Below are 15,448 nucleotides of genomic sequence, written 5' to 3'. Positions count from 1 at the left end.
TTCTGGGTTATTCGAGGCAACCAGTCCGCTGCGTCTCTCTTTCTCTGCATTCTACCGAGCCAGTAAGCCGTGTAACACGGCTAGGAGCATAAAAGGTATTTATATTCATTCAAAGCTGTTTCTTACAGCCTAAAAAAACATAAAGTTTTGGAAAACAAGCTTCCAGTTTGCCTGAACTTAAAGGATAACAATTTTAGAACAAAATGTCACTTCTAAGAGGAAGATTAGGCTTCAATTATTCTGTCTGGTATATCGAAAAAATGCCAGCAAGGAGTCATATATTAACAATTTGCACATTCAGGTCTCAAATGGGGGAGTTTGATTTCTTACACAATGAATATGAAATAAAAAATTCCTAAAGCCAGGCCAAATCCCCGAGGACCTGATTAAAAACTGTTTTTAATTCATTGTGGGGAGGGGAACAACACACAGCCAATTTACTCTTGCCATAAAAACAATCTAATCCCATGCAATTGTAATAAGCTTTTAAAGTTCTACATTTTAAACTTTTCATTTAAGCAGGGCTGCTCCTACCTAATTATGCAGATTTTGTTTGGAAGACTGGGAGCGGAAAGGGAAAAAAATAATCTTACTTAAATTTTCACTATATATTGATGAGATTTGGGGTAGAATTTTCTTTTAAAGAAACTGGTTCCATCCGTACTCTGAGCAGTGCCTGGCTCACAGAGGCTGCTCGGAGAGTGTATAGGGTGCTCCGTGGTGGTAAGAAATCACAGTTTTCGCTGTGTGATTTCACTGCCTGCCAAATTAGTGTGGATGCCACCAAGTTGCCTCAGTCTCATAATTAAGGAAATGTTACTTTTTCCAAAAAAGCACCAACTAGTTTGCGTTTCGAATAGAATTTTAAGAGGGCGCGAGGATGTTCTTGAAAGATGGGACAGTGATGGGGATCCCAAAATACAGGTTCGAGGCTGGGTTTCAAAGTGATGAGCATTTCAGGGCAAGCATCTTGCTCAGCACCTGGTACATAAATAGGAGCAATATTTGTTGTACGTTGAACGTACCTAAGTATCCGTCGCAGTGTGTAATGAATGAATTGATTTTTGAGCACCTGACCTGATGGCTGGCTCCCAGCATGTGTAGGGTGGATGGATGGATGGGTTTTGTTCAGAGAAGTCCAATACTGCAATCAGAATTTCTAGCGTGCCTCTCTGGCTTCGTGTATCCTGTCTGTTACATTTGCTGCTTGACTTTGAAATTGGATTTCCTCCTGTTTTACTGCAGAAAATGCAATTCAAGCCTTTGGCAATGGCTCCGATGTGACCGTGTGGCAGCCAGCCCTCCCAGTTCAGACCACCACTGCCACCACCACCACAGCCTTCCGGGTCAAGAACAAGCCCCTGGGACCTGCAGGGTCGGAGAATGAGATCCCCACTCATGTTTTACCACCTTGTGCAAACCTGCAGGTAAGAGCCGAGCCCAAACTCCCAGCTGGAGCTCGCCTCTGGGGGTGGAGGGGCAAACACGGACCGATTTCCTACACTGCATTTAAAGATAGATGGCTGATGATGGAGGGCTGCTCGGGTTTGAATCTTAAAAGTGCATTATAACCCCGATAAATGGAGATTGTGAAGTGCCACAGAGTGGGGAGAAAGGTGGATTCTGGAACGGATGCCCATTTCCTGGGAGTGTGACTTTGGTCCAGGTACCCGTAGTTGGCCTTGGTGTCCTCACCTGTAAAATGAGGGGGCTAGGCAGACGAATCTTCAAGCTGTGTGTCTGTGGAGTGAGTGGAAGAGTTGAGTCGGGTACTGATTTGTATATTACACTCATTCTGTGTTCTCAACAAAGCAGCAGCGTGTTGAAAAAGAAGGTATTCTTGGGGTTGTCGCCATTGCTGGCATTTAAACCCAACGCGGAGTACTTAATTCTGTCTGAAGGTGAGCCAGAGACAGTGTCGCTAGGGAGGTGTTAACTCCAACGTAGAGTCCTGTATGGCTTCATTCTTCCAGAAGCAGAAGAAAATGCTTTTCCAAAGTAGGAGGAGCCGTGTGGAGCTACCCTACGAAGCCTCTCGTGTGAATAGAGGCCCAGGGGGAATGGCTGAGAGATTTCCTTGGGGTTAATCCAGATCTACAAGGGCAGACCCACAATGGCATGCTAACAGTGCTTTCCTGCCTTTAGTCAAAACAGAGCGTTTATTTTCCTTTTTATTGATTTTTTTTTCGGAGTAACGAGTACTCAGCTATTTAGCAAGACGCTGCATATTTATATGTTTGCGAAATATTTTCACACATTTTACCTTATCGGACGCCATCCTCCTGAGGGTTGTGGAAGACTGATAGTATTATCGCTAGCCTCGTTCCTGCACTTGAGGACACCAGGGCTTGGTGAGGTAATACTTTTGCTGGAGCCTACGGAGTTTGTGTCACAGAACTGGTGCTGGGGATCTAGGACACTCCTGTTGCTTTCGTGGTTCTTCCTGTATTTGGGGGGGTAGTGGTGACCACATGATAATGTCTGCTTCCTGCCATGCTGGGGAAGGGGTCACGTGCGAGGCCCTGTGATATCACTTCACACTTGTCCCTGCAGTATACCCTCCCTTCTCTCTCCCCACCCTGCTGCCACCAAGGATAAGGCTCACCAGAATGTTCACCAGAACCCTTCTTTTACCAATACCTCCCTGACCCACAATCCCCTTTGTTCCCTATAGACCACTGGGGCAGTGTTTTTGCTTCTGATTTGCTTGCTGTCTTCTCTCCCACAACGTCTCCTCTCTTCTTCTTGGATATGCTACATTTCATTCAGTGACTCTGGGTCTCTGCCCCGTCCTCCTTTGTCTTCCCCGCGAACATGCCCCCTCGGACACACTCAGACACACTCACACACGGCACTAAGGAGAAGGCAGGCAAGGAAGCCGTGCAGCCTAGGGTCTACCAGATGTTCTCCATGCTTCTAAAGCATTTCCTGAGTATGTCCAATCTCCAGAGCACTGTGCAGAAACTGCCAGAACTGGGAGGAGGATTGGAGAATATTATAGCATCTAACTGCCCCGTCTTGCAGCGGAGGCCTCAGGCTCAGGAAGGGGAGGTGGCTCGCACAAAGTCCCCCCAGCCGGTGAGAGGAGGGTCTGGAGCCAGACATCGCACCACAGAAACAGGATCTATTCTTTGTCTCCAGCCGGTGCTCAGCGTCCTGCTTCCTCTTAGGTCAGCCTTCGGTTCTTGTTGGGTCCACTCAGATTCTAGCGTCAGGAAAGACAAGCGGCCAGATGAGGGATAGGACCCTGTTGCCATTCAGTGATAATGGTGGGCCACAGAAGATTCTCGGCTGGTAGAAGAGGCAAGCTCTGGCCGCAGCATGATCGGGTTCTTTTCTGCACGTGTCTGAGTGCACAGAGCATGACCGCAGATGCAGCATTTATCCGGTTTATTGAGCTCTTTCCGTGTTTGGGAAACTTCGTGGAGTTGGGTACTCAAAACATTTCTCTCCTCAGTGAACTTAACAAACAATGGACAAGATGCCGCTTGTCAACATTTTGGGAAGGTCAGACCGAATTCACAGAGGACATTTCAGAAGAATAGCCATCATTGGAAACTCCACGAAACTAGTTTCCTCCACGAGAGACGACTCTGTTAGCCATAAGGAGGCATTCTCCCCACTTTCCTGTCCCCTGCTCCCCCCGCCCCCCACCAAGAACACGGCGACTGACTTCTGCTTCCTCTGGTGCTTGCGTGCCTTGGCTACACGGTGTTTTGCCGCCGACACAGATCTGCCCAGCCACCCCTCCCTACAAGGAGGGCTCTGTGCCGCTGCAAGGTTGCCCTGGCAACATCAGGGGACACGTGCGCCCTGTTCCCAAGAAACAGCGCCTTTCCTTCCCCTGTATCAGTGATAGGAAGTCTGCCTCCTAAATAGAGGGCGAAGTAAAATTAGAGTGTGATGTTTATGTCAAGGCCGCCATTTAACTTCTCAGCAGAGGGGAGATGGAAGTGTGGGACTACCGAGGATTGAGCAGGCTGCCCAACTTCTCTACCCTGTGCCACACACACAGAATCCACATGCCTTGGAGCTAAGCCGTATTTCACTTCCAGGGAGCCCTTCAGGTTCACCTCACCTTTCTTCCAAAGACAATGACCTCCTTGAGCCTGTTTTAGCACATGTGAGGCAGGGAGCGAGGGCATGGGCTCTGCAGCCAAGCTTGTGTTTAGACCCAGGCTCTTATCCTCACCGACATCGTGGCTTCTCCAAGCCTCAGCTTCTTCCCTACAAAACTCAAGGATGACCAAGCTGCCAGAGTCGAGGGGATTAATGGGGGTAATGCTTCAGTCCCTGGGGCGGAACGAACACTCCAGAATGGTGCTTTAAAAATGTCCCATGCGATGCCTCCTCCCGGGTCAGTTGGCCACCGGGTCCCTTGACGGCAGATGGAGGGTGGTGTTGTGCCTTGCTTGCAGACGTCCTTTCCTTTTCCAAATGAGTCAACTGAGGCAGGGAAAGGCTAGCGACTTAACCAGAATCACGTAGTACTTCTTTGGAAGGGCTGGGATTTTGGACCCAAAGCCAGTGTCCTTCTGCCTTATTCCATGAGCTTGGACAACCCGGGCTCTTTCTTTGAATTAGGAATGGACAGAAAGGAGGAAGTAAAAACCGGAAAAGGAAGTTATGCAGTATTTGTCTTTCTGCAGTTGACTTGTTTCACTTAGCATAATGTCCTCCAGGTTCCCGACCTCACTTACATGTAGGATCTAAAAACATCAGGCTTTTAAAGCAGAGTAGAATGGGGGCGCCTGGGTGGCGCAGTCGGTTAAGCGTCTGACTTCAGCCAGGTCATGATCTCGCGGTCTGTGAGTTCGAGCCCCGCGTCAGGCTCTGGGCTGATGGCTCGGAGCCTGGAGCCTGTTTCCGATTCCGTGTCTCCCTCTCTCTCTGCCCCTCCCCCGTTCATGCTCTGTCTCTCTCTGTCCCAAAAATAAATAAAAAAACGTTGAAAAAAAAATTCAAAAAAAAAAAGCAGAGTAGAATGGTTGTTACCAGGTGCTGGGTGGTGGGGGAATATAGGGGTGCTGGTCAAAGGGTACAGGTTGCAGTTAGGTGGATGGATGGGATCTGCAGCTCTCATATACAGTATGGTGACGATGGCTAACCATACTGTACTGTATACTTGGAACTTGCCAAGAGAGCAGATCTTAATTGTTCTCACTCTCCACCCAAAGTGGTAACCAATCAGGTGACAGACACTATGTTTATTAGCTTGATTGTGATAAACCTTTCGTCATGGATACATGCATCAAAATATCACTTGGTATTCCTTAAATATATACAGTTTTCATTCGTCAGTTATACCTCAGTCAAGCTTGGTTGGGGGAACAGAAAAGTCGGCGAGGAGAAGCTGGTTTTGACAGAGGAGTTATGACCCCCCCATGCTTCCTGAAGGCAGCTATTCAAATAATAAGGAAAACGCAAAGTTCCTGCTTTAGGTTGGGATTCTTCGTGCAATTCCAGGAGACAGGAAATAGGGGAAAGACTGAAAGTTTGCCAGTAAAAATTTTTGCAGCTTGGTGATGTCTTTAGAATGACCTATACTAACAACAGTTGAAAGAATCATTGGAGGCCAGAGGATAGGAGACGAGTGAGTGATAGGAGACGAGCCTTCGGCTCGAGAACGTGGTCCCTGGCACTGATTTAGGACTCTCGCTTTGGAGTATCACTCCCAGGAGACTCATTCTCTCCATCTGTCCTTCTTTGGCCTGCCTGGCTGTCTCCAGATAAATTACCATTTGCCGGGGGTCCTAGAAATATCTTAGAATGGCGTTTGTCCCAGCCGCATGTGTCATTACTCAGAATAGAACTGACTTAAACCAGCTTGGGATCCATTGGTAACAGATTTGGAGAAAGTCAACTATCTTTGGCAGCTCTAAAGTTCACTTCCCTTGAGAGGCACCCTCTTATAATATTTTAAAATATACAATAATATGAGAAAACTCTTGGGGACTTGAGTTTCTGTCTTAACATTTGAGATAGATTTCCCCCTCGGAAAGGAAGAAATAAGAATAAACATTTTCAAAAGTCGGCTCCAAAGTGCAATTATCAACAAACCAAGTGCAATTCTTTTGGAGGAATGGGTGGCCTTGGGTGTGGGGCATACAGGACTCGTCTGCAGTTCCTATGAAAGGCTCGCCTTTAAAAAAGGAAAGTTGATTGATTGGAATAAAATGTCATAGAAATGTCCAAGTGCTAACCCCCTGAGGTGATAAAATGCCAGGTTTTGGGTAACCCACCAAGCTCCCATGTCAGGATTAATTGGCAGTCATATTAGTAACAAGTGTGACGCAGGCTGTGCTATTGTTGGCATATCCCTTGGACTTGTACAAAGTGGTCACATGAAAAACAAAGGAAGATTAAAAATTCTACCAATTATTTCATCTTACGTGCACTTGAGTGGTCTGCTAGCTAGAAAAAGCTCAGGATATTTAAACCAAATGGACTGTGCTTGTCGCTTATTTAAAGTAAATATCTTTGGGAGATGTAAGTAAGCATTGGAAAAATCCCTACTTGGCATCATTGTTCACTGCTTAAGTCTGGAAGCTTAAAGTGAAGACCCCTTAAAGTGGCATTTGTAGGTCTTGGATGCCATGATCAAACAGGTTGATACCTCCTCTTGGCTGCAGCTGAGGACCCCGGGGGAAATTTTGCTGTCTCTGCCCCTGCCACGCTTTCCCCACGAAAGAGATGTGACAGGAGAAAGCCTGGTAGATTTGGGGGGCACACACTCGGATCCATGGCCAGCACGGTTGGTGTGGAATAGCTGTGACCAGTTAGAAGGCTCTGGTGAACAGCACAAGCCACAACCAAAGTCAGTTTTTTTTGTGTGAGCCAAAGAAAACGTGTGTGGGGAGACATGGAAGGCCAGAGGTTGCAGGCAGATCTCAAGTAGGGCTCCTCCCCTCTCCCTAGCGGGACTTTTAAGGCAGCATTCTCGGAAAGAACCAGCAATGCAGCTTTCTCAGTCATAGAAGAGATGGGAGCACAGTCCCTCGGGTAGCCTTGGTGAGGATGCTTACTGCTAAAACCACCAGTGCAGAGGCCAGCTGTCCCCTTCCCCACAATAACCCATCATCTGCCTTGGTGGTTGGACCACACTAACCCTAAGGGTCCCACAACAGGGACACTGCTGGCCCTCAGTGGGCCATGGGAGCAAAGGCCTTGAGGTGGGCATCTTTCCTGGAGGAGAAAATCTGCAGCATCCACTGGACTGGAATCCACATCGATATCTCGCTGGCCTCCCTTACTCCCTCCAGTTCCTTCTCTTCATAGAGTACAGTTTGAAGCCTGTAGAAATGGTCTGGATGCTTGTAGGATGTAGGATGTTTACAGGTTGCTGAGAGGGACAGAGGGCAGGCAAGATTTGCCTGTCCATTACACTCCTCCATATTAGAGTATTGAAACATTTAATTAGAATATTGACTATTAGCATATTGAAAATGATCTATGTCTGAAGCAAGACTTCCCATCCTGGAAGAATAGCGTGCCCTACCCCTCCTCTGCCTCAGTGCCTCATCACCTCAACAACGTCCGTCCCTTTGTACCTGATAGGGTGACACCAGACCGGAAGTGATTTCGAAACGCTTCCAGGGCCAGCCCCCCAAAAGTCTAGATGTGGCGGTGGGAAGGCAATTATCCAAACCTGCTAAATACCCAGGGATCCTCTGGCTGTGACCAAGTGAAAATTTTAAGTGTTGAGTTTTAAAAGGAAAGCTGCCAATGGGTGTTCTGTAAATCATTTGTGCCAGCAGACTGACCCCATTATGTCAGCTAATCCTGGAAATACAGGAGGTAAATTTAAATCTTCGAGCATGAAGCACTTAATCAATATTCTAAATGTTTTTCTTGCAATTTATGCTAGCAGAGCAATGGGGTGCTTTGGCGTCCTGTTAATCTTCCACCGGAGAAGAGGCACTCGAGACAAGGCCAGGGTGGTGGGATTTCACACAGGATGGTTGGTGGGAGGGCAGGAAGCTGGAAAGGGAAAGAGGGAGGTGGTTATTTCCACACGAGTCCCCTGGCATGGGGACGCTCATCCACCGATCCCAGTGGGCAGAGCCACCCCACGTGTACCTCCTTGGTACTTTCCTTTAACCCGTGCTTGACAGCCTTGGAGTTGACTTGCCAGGGAGAGCATGAGCTGGGGTCAGATGCACCCGAGTGAGAACCCTGGTTCAGTTCTTATTGCTGTGTGACCTGGGGCACGTTTCCTACCTCCTCTGAATGCCTGCTATACAATATCACCTGCCCCTCTGGTCTGCTGTGAAGATTGAAAAACCGGTGCCCAGACGCAAAGGGCCCAGCTGTCCAACCCTTGTGATCGATGAGATGTGCAAGAGCTTTGACTCTGGACCCTGGGGCCATAAAGGAAGGGCTCTTCCCAGTGGCGGGGAGGCCGTGAAGCAGAAAAGATGGATCTTTTTAGTGTTTTCTTAATTTCTAAGAACCGTTTGAACTGAGTGATATCCAGCCAGTTCTAAGAATTGGCCATTGTAGAAAGTCCTAAGGAAGGAGAGAAGTGCAGGTGTTCTTGGGACGGCAGGACAAGGAGGAAGGGAAACCAAAAGGCAATTAAAAAAAAAAAGGACGAGGTCTTGAGGGGTTACAACTGTTCCAAACTCCATCTCACCATGCCCAGAAGGACTGTCCTGGGAGTGTCATCCTAACAGCCAGCTTCTTGGCAGCGTGACTGGGACCGTGACAATAGTCGGATCTCGGTCCGTTCTGGGTACCAGAGTGGGGCTGTCTGCCAGGGGCCATTGCCACGTCTCTCTAACCAGCTGCTGACATTGGGAAGAGGGGACACACCTGTAAACAGGAAACAGTCTTAGTGGCAGGAAAGATAGTGTTTTGAGAACCAGCCCCACCTCTTCGCCTCCGAGACCAGGACTTTGAGTCTTTCCCATATCTGCGTTCTGCCTGTATGTTAGTTGCTTAATATTTATGTTTAAACTAGATATGCTTACTTCTATCAACACTGTCATTTTTAGACTCATCCGAAGCTGTTAACGTATCTGAAATATATGCAAATCAGTGTGCTTATCTTCTATAATCGTAAATATAAAAATTAAAACAATACAGAGTGTTTGTAATGCCACCTAACTAGTGTCATATACACCAGTGGTCTCCCAGACCCTACTTGGAGAAACATGATAAACCATGTAATGTGACAGAACCCAGAACTATTTGCTTTGATAACATGCATCGCCTCCTTTTTTACGGTTGGGTATTAATAAAGCAAATGTGCATAAGCTCTTCCCATGAGTCAAGTACTTTCCTCAGCACATTATATGTATATACAGTCACTCAGTCCCCACAGTAACTTCATGAGGTCAGTACTGTTGTTCCCATTTTTTCAGACAAGAAGCCTGAGACACAGAGAGACTTGAGCAGGAGAGGAGAAATGGAAAGGTAGCACCTTCCCCTTCTGTGTTTTAAATGGCTACACTACATTACCTAAATCACTGCACTTTACCTCTTTGTTTCCGGATAACATTATTCACTCGGTATAGATTAAAATCAGTTCCTAGATTCTTGTTGAACATCTGGCAGATGGAGATGCCAGACTGGCTCATAAACTGGCATAAAGAAAGGAAATGACACCTATCCTGACACCAACTGGTGTCCCTAGAGCAACTCAATTCTGACGCTGGCTCTCGGAGTCAGCACAGACTCCAGAGGTTAAAGGGCACAGCCCCCAACAAGACTGCCCTTACTTCATATGCCAGCCATGCTTCAGGGATCCCCAGGCCACCTGCACTTCTGACCGACCAGCCACACATTCAGGGGTTCCCATGACTCCTCAGGTTCAATTCACTAGAACGACTCAGAACTCAGAAAAGCACTATTACTGATGATTACAGTTTTATTATAAAGGATACAAAGCAGGACTAGCCAAATGCAGAGATACGTAGGCTGAGGTCTGGGAGAGTCTCCAAAAAGAGAGCTTTCGTGCTTTTCCCTGCGGGATCAAACACATCACCCTCCCAGTGCACTGATGCATTCACCACCCAGGAAGCTCCACGGGGTTTCAGGGACCAGAGTTTTAATTGGGGTTTCATTACATATGCATGATTGATTGAGCCATTGGACATGTGATTGAATGCAGTCTTCTGCCCCTCTCTGGTCCCTGGAGGTCAGCAGGTTGGACTGACCTCACGTGATTCAAAGCCCCAACCTAGTTGGTCTTTCTGGTGACCAGCCCCCGTTCTGAGTCATCTCATTACCATAAACTCAGGGGTGATCCACAGGGCTCAATGAATACCAAAGATCCTCCCGTCACTCAAGAACTTCCAGGAATGTAAAGGTTATCTCCCAGAAACCAGGAACAAAAGCTAGTCAGATTCTAATTTTAATTCTGGGGCCAAACAGTGAAACTCCTCACAAGAAAGCTGGAGTCGAAATTTTGAACGTGGGCTCAGTTCACCACTTACCAGCCGTGAATCCTTGGGAAAACTACTTAGCCTCTTTGTGTCAACTTCCTCATCCATGAAATGGGGATGATGGTGGTAGAGCCTTCTGGGATGTTACAAGGATTCAGTGTGATCCCACCCGTGAGGTGCGCTTGGTGTACCGCCGAGCTCTGAGGAGGTGCTGGTCGAGTCTTTCTCATCTGTGAGCTTTGTGTAGCTTCTGGCACTTGGATCTCCCTGGTCCCCTCTGTCCCATCTTCTGGGGCAGTGCCCTGAAGGGCCAGGCTGGGTTTTGCATTGCTTTATGGGTCCTATTTTCAGTGGTTTTTCTGGGCTTGGTAGCCTGTAAGGCTTTGCCACCTGTGCAGCAGGCTTATTAAGGATAAGAGAAGGTGAGTCCTTGTCAAAGTGGTGCTTTTGAAATGTAATTTAGATTCAGATGCTTCTTCATGGGAAACCGCTTGCTTCCTTGGAATTCTTTGCAGAGGGTGGGCTGCTCGCCTCTATGCCAATCTTGCAAATTTCGATAAGGATTGTTTGGTGATCTCTTGGCTGTGAATTGAACAGCTCCCCCAGGTCAGGCTTGCTCAACCTTGGCCTATTGACATTTTGGTCTCTCAGTTCTTTGTCGTGGGGAGGGTGGGGGCTGTCCTGTGCCTTGTAGGGTGTTTAGGAGCACCCTTGGCCTTCATCTTCTAGATGCCAGTAGCACCTTTCCCTAATTGTGACAACCGAAAATGTTCCCGGGCATGGCCAAGGTCCCTTGGAGGGCAAAACCGTCCCTGAGGGAGGACCACTGTCCAGGAAATGAGGGCTGCCTCAAAGCTCCCCTTTCCTTTTGACCACAAGGGAAATGGAGGTGTTGGAGAGTCTTCTCAGGTTTCTCTGCGTGATAAGCAACATAGGGAAATGGAAGAGCGGAGAGCCACATTGGACCAAATCTTTCCTGGGTAGTCCAGGCATGAACAATGAAAAGGGGCTGCCGTTGCCACCAAAGTCCCATGCTTGGACATTTAAGCTAATTTGCCCGAGGAAACGCTGCCCTCGGGGTGGGACCTGAGGATACTATCAGAGGTAGCATTAACTGAGGCTCTTGACCCGGGTCTCACCATCCAAGGACCATGACCTTTAGGGCCCCGCACCCTCACATTCTTCTGTGGAATGTTTTTCACCCACCCAGCGTGCTGGACGAGTGACCCACAGGTGACATTTCAAAGGAGACTTTTGCCGGACCACCGGAGTGGGTGGCAGCGTTTATATGTAACCCCCATCAGGCTTCCCGTGTGGACTTTGAGCAGGGGGGAGCTCCAGGAAGGGTGATAACAGAGCAGGATCCAGATCAGACCGCCAATGCCAGACTCGTCGCCACTGAGCCCTCAGCACGTGTGCTGAATCCCAATGACTGTGGCAGCACCGATGCCATTTCCTGAGCCTTTTGTTTAAGAAAATGACCTTGGTGCTGCATGTTATTTGTGGTATTTGGTTTATGATCTGTGTGATGTTTCTACCATTTCTGCATATCGCGGAGTGTTTGCTAGCACCTACTGTTGTTTCGGTCTCATAAAACAAAAGAAAAAAAAAACCCAAATCTTGGCTACACCTAGCGTTTCCTCTGCATAATGCTCTCCTGCTTGGAGTGAGTTTATTTCCCCTGCTCTGGGAGAAACGAGCCGTGAGGAGTGTCTTCCCTTAGCAGAAGTGCTAAGCCTCCGGGCCTCCCACCCAGGCTGCTCCTGGGCTCCCCCAGAAGCCTCCCTGCAGAGCTGTGGACCAGGCGGCCAAGGGGCCTAGGGGCCTGCATGATGGGCCCAGCTACTCCCAGCATGAAGAGGCTGCCAGTGGGCTCCTGGGATTTAATCTGCCCGGCTCTGGCTGCCAGCTGATGAGCTCAGAGGGAAGCTGCCTCCCAGGATCCACCCACGTTCGCCCTGGGAGGAAGGAGGCTGTTGTAAAAACAGTTTTCGAAAGAACTGCTTATAGAGCATTTTCCAAGCCCCTTCATCCAGGAGAGTGCCTGAATTCCAAACTCAGAAATTGGGTACTACTCCTTTAAGGCAGCATGCTGAAGCACACCTTCAGTTGTGTATTCAAACCCTATCGGACATGGAAGCCTGCAGCCTATAACTGGTAGCAAAAAAAACCAGGAATCTCATCTCGGGGGGCAGGCTTCCTGGTAGGTGGGTGGCCGGTGTGCACATCACCCGCACCGCAGGGGTGGTGGCACACGTCGTATCAGCACGATTCGGCCACCCAAACAAAGCACCACAGACTGGGGCGGGGTGGGGGGGGAGGGGCTTTCGCAACTGAAATTTCTTCCTCACGGTTCTAGAGGCCGGAAATCCAAGATCAAGACTTGGGTTCTCCTGAGGTCATCTCCATGGCTTTGCACATGGCTGTGTTCTCACCATGTCTTTGCAGTGACTTTGCCTGTGTGTACGTGTCCTTGGTGTCCCTCTGCGTGTCCACATCTCCTCTTCTTATAAGAACACCAGTTAGGGTGCAGGGAGCCTGGGTGACTCAGTCTGTGAAGCATCCAACCATCAGTTTCAGCTCAGGTTGTGATCTTGTGGTTTGCGGGTTCGTGGGTTTGAGCCAAGCGTAGGGCTCCATGCTGATGGTGCGGAGCCCGCTTGGGACTCTCTCTCTCCCTCTCTCTCTGCCTCTCTCCTGCTTGCTCTCTCTCTCTCTCAATAAATAAATAAACTTAAAAAAAAAAAAAGGAACACCAGTTTCAGTGGCGTGGGGCCCACCCTAACAACTTCACTATAACTTAATCACCTCTTTAAAGACCTGTCTCCAAATACAGTCACATTCTGAGGACCTGGGGAGTAGGGATTCGACATACAAATTTTGGGGGGACCCCATTCATCCGTAACATATGTCTGAGGGGAGGTACTTGATAACTAAATATTTGACATTAAAAAAATCTCACTTATGGGGTGAATTTAAGCAGAAAAAAATTACTCTTGCCACAGGTCTTCCCACAGTGCACTGGGTTCTGCTAAGTATCTCTTGTGTATAGCCTTTGAACGTGAGAGACTCGCTCTCGGCTGGTCCTGTGATGGAAAGAACATGGGAAGGCCCCTCCCTTGGGCTGCCCCGGCCAGCCTGCACACACCTGCTCTCCGCTTTGCGTGGAGCTCTGGCTATCACTCGTGAGCTTCCACAAATTTAATTCAAGCAATGACTTTTTGTGATTGGCACATTTGCATTGTAGCAAACGTTGGTTCAACATATTGTTGGAATACACAATACTGTAATTTAAGATTATTTTATCAGCAGTAAAGGGTTTTATAATTCATTTAAAAAGTTGTAATGGGCTTGAGCATCTTCAGTGGAGTTTAATAATATAGCGTTTTATAGCTGGCTGTAAAACTTCAGATTACGGTTTTAGCAATTGTGCAATTCTATTTTATAGTTTAATAATTGTTCAAATGAAGGAGAGTATAACGTTCCTAAAAACCAATTTAATGACTTAGAAAAATAGCCTTTATCAAAATCTAATGTACACCTTTAATGAACCCAGATGTCACCTTTTCAACAAAGGCAGATCATGGCATCTATTTTTCTCAACCACAAAACCCTCCAAATTAAGCGCACCCAGTGTAGTATCTCCAAGTTATAGTTTTCTCTTTCTTAAAAAATATTTTATCCCTAATCTCCGATAGCCAGAATAAGCCTATTTGCCAAGCACAAGGTGGATGGCAGCTAGGCCAGAAGAGCTTCCGCAGGAACAGGGAGTAAATTGGTTCTCTCTTTAGAAGGTTCTTTGTTTTACAGATGACCCCTTCATCACACTGCTTCAACCGCAGCTGCTAACTTTAATAAAGTCCCTTATTAATGCCTTCAGATAGCCCATACTTAACCATTCTGTGAGTGAGTGGCAAAATGGGGAACCCTACATTATAATATAATTGTATACTATTATTACAAGCAATAAAAGTGTTAGCACATAGCATTGGGCAAAAGGCATTAATTCATGCTGTCATTGGAATTACAGTTCACGTTGTTATATTTTGGGATTTTCCTGGGTTATATTCTCAGACAGCTAAAATCAATAAAAGAGTAGGCTCTACACAAACACGGTTACCATGGAATACGCTTTGGCAACATGGACCCAGGACCCTTGGGTGCAGTGATTCTTGGGTGAACCAGCTCTGGTTCAGAGCCGTGTTGCAGTTACGGAGAAGTGGCAACAGCCAGAGGACGTCCATGTGGCTGGGCTCCTTCCTGGCTGGGGTGCAGTCCATGGGCTTGGGGCTCACGGGCCATTTCCGCTTTGTGTTATTAACAGCGGTGGCTGTGATGCGAATGGCAGGGAGGCAGACCCTGAACTGTCCACCAGATAAGTAAGCAGGAGAGAGGTCCCCAGCAGTGGTAGACTCTCTTGCATCACCCTGAAATGATGGGGGCCTCCTTTTCCCTGCTTCCCACTCTGTTCTCTAGCAGCCCCACCCTTCGTTGTCAGCTCCAGAAAGCTTCTAGCTGAAAGTTGGTGCTGCTTGGGAACAACTTAAGGCTGCCTGTCCCAGAAGCATGTGAGTATTCTCTCCCAGATCACAGCCACCTCAGCAAGGATACCACAGGCGGCAGGCATTCTTGCCTTCCCGAGGCAGGCCCTTGCTCCAGGCGTCAGCTGTTGTCTGTACCTATTCCTGCCCTGGCACGTGGCGCCCCCTAGGTTACAACGAGGCGGGGGGGGGGGGTGGTGGGCGTGGGTAGTAGCCCTTAGTGATTCTGAAGTCCCATGAAGAGCACAGGCATCGTTCAGTTTACTCCAAAACCAAGCTCGCTTTGAGATAATGTAGCTCAAGCGTTGAGTGTGCCCGTGCTTGACAAGGGATCATGCAGACAATAGGCCTATAGAAGTATGGTTAGTTCTCAAAGTTGCTTTTTTTCTCTGTTTGTAAGAAAAAGAGGTTGTGCTTAAGAATAAACGACGCTGAAGGGCCAGGCTTCTTGCTATAGTAGAATCAAACCTTTCTGTGGATTTCAATAGAGAGCAATTTCACGTCCTTAATCCTTGGATT

The 15,448-nt window shown here is 47.9% G+C and overlaps 1 protein-coding gene across 2 annotated transcripts in view; it reads left to right on the top strand.

The window, feature by feature from the left end:
• GFRA1 (GDNF family receptor alpha 1) overlaps positions 1-15,448 on the top strand; it is a 211,623-nt gene that overhangs the window by 180,907 nt on the left and 15,268 nt on the right. For both annotated transcript variants that reach the window (XM_043597650.1, XM_043597649.1), the window contains one exon: positions 1,246-1,427. In XM_043597650.1, the coding sequence (XP_043453585.1) occupies positions 1,246-1,427 (182 nt within the window). The remainder of the gene's footprint in view (positions 1-1,245; positions 1,428-15,448) is intronic.

The sequence above is a fragment of the Prionailurus bengalensis genome, chromosome D2 (assembly GCF_016509475.1).
Source record: "Prionailurus bengalensis isolate Pbe53 chromosome D2, Fcat_Pben_1.1_paternal_pri, whole genome shotgun sequence".
Taxonomy (NCBI): Eukaryota; Metazoa; Chordata; class Mammalia; order Carnivora; family Felidae; genus Prionailurus; species Prionailurus bengalensis.
The sequence above is the reverse complement of the archived record's forward strand: the minus strand, read 5'-3'. Positions and strand labels throughout refer to the sequence as shown.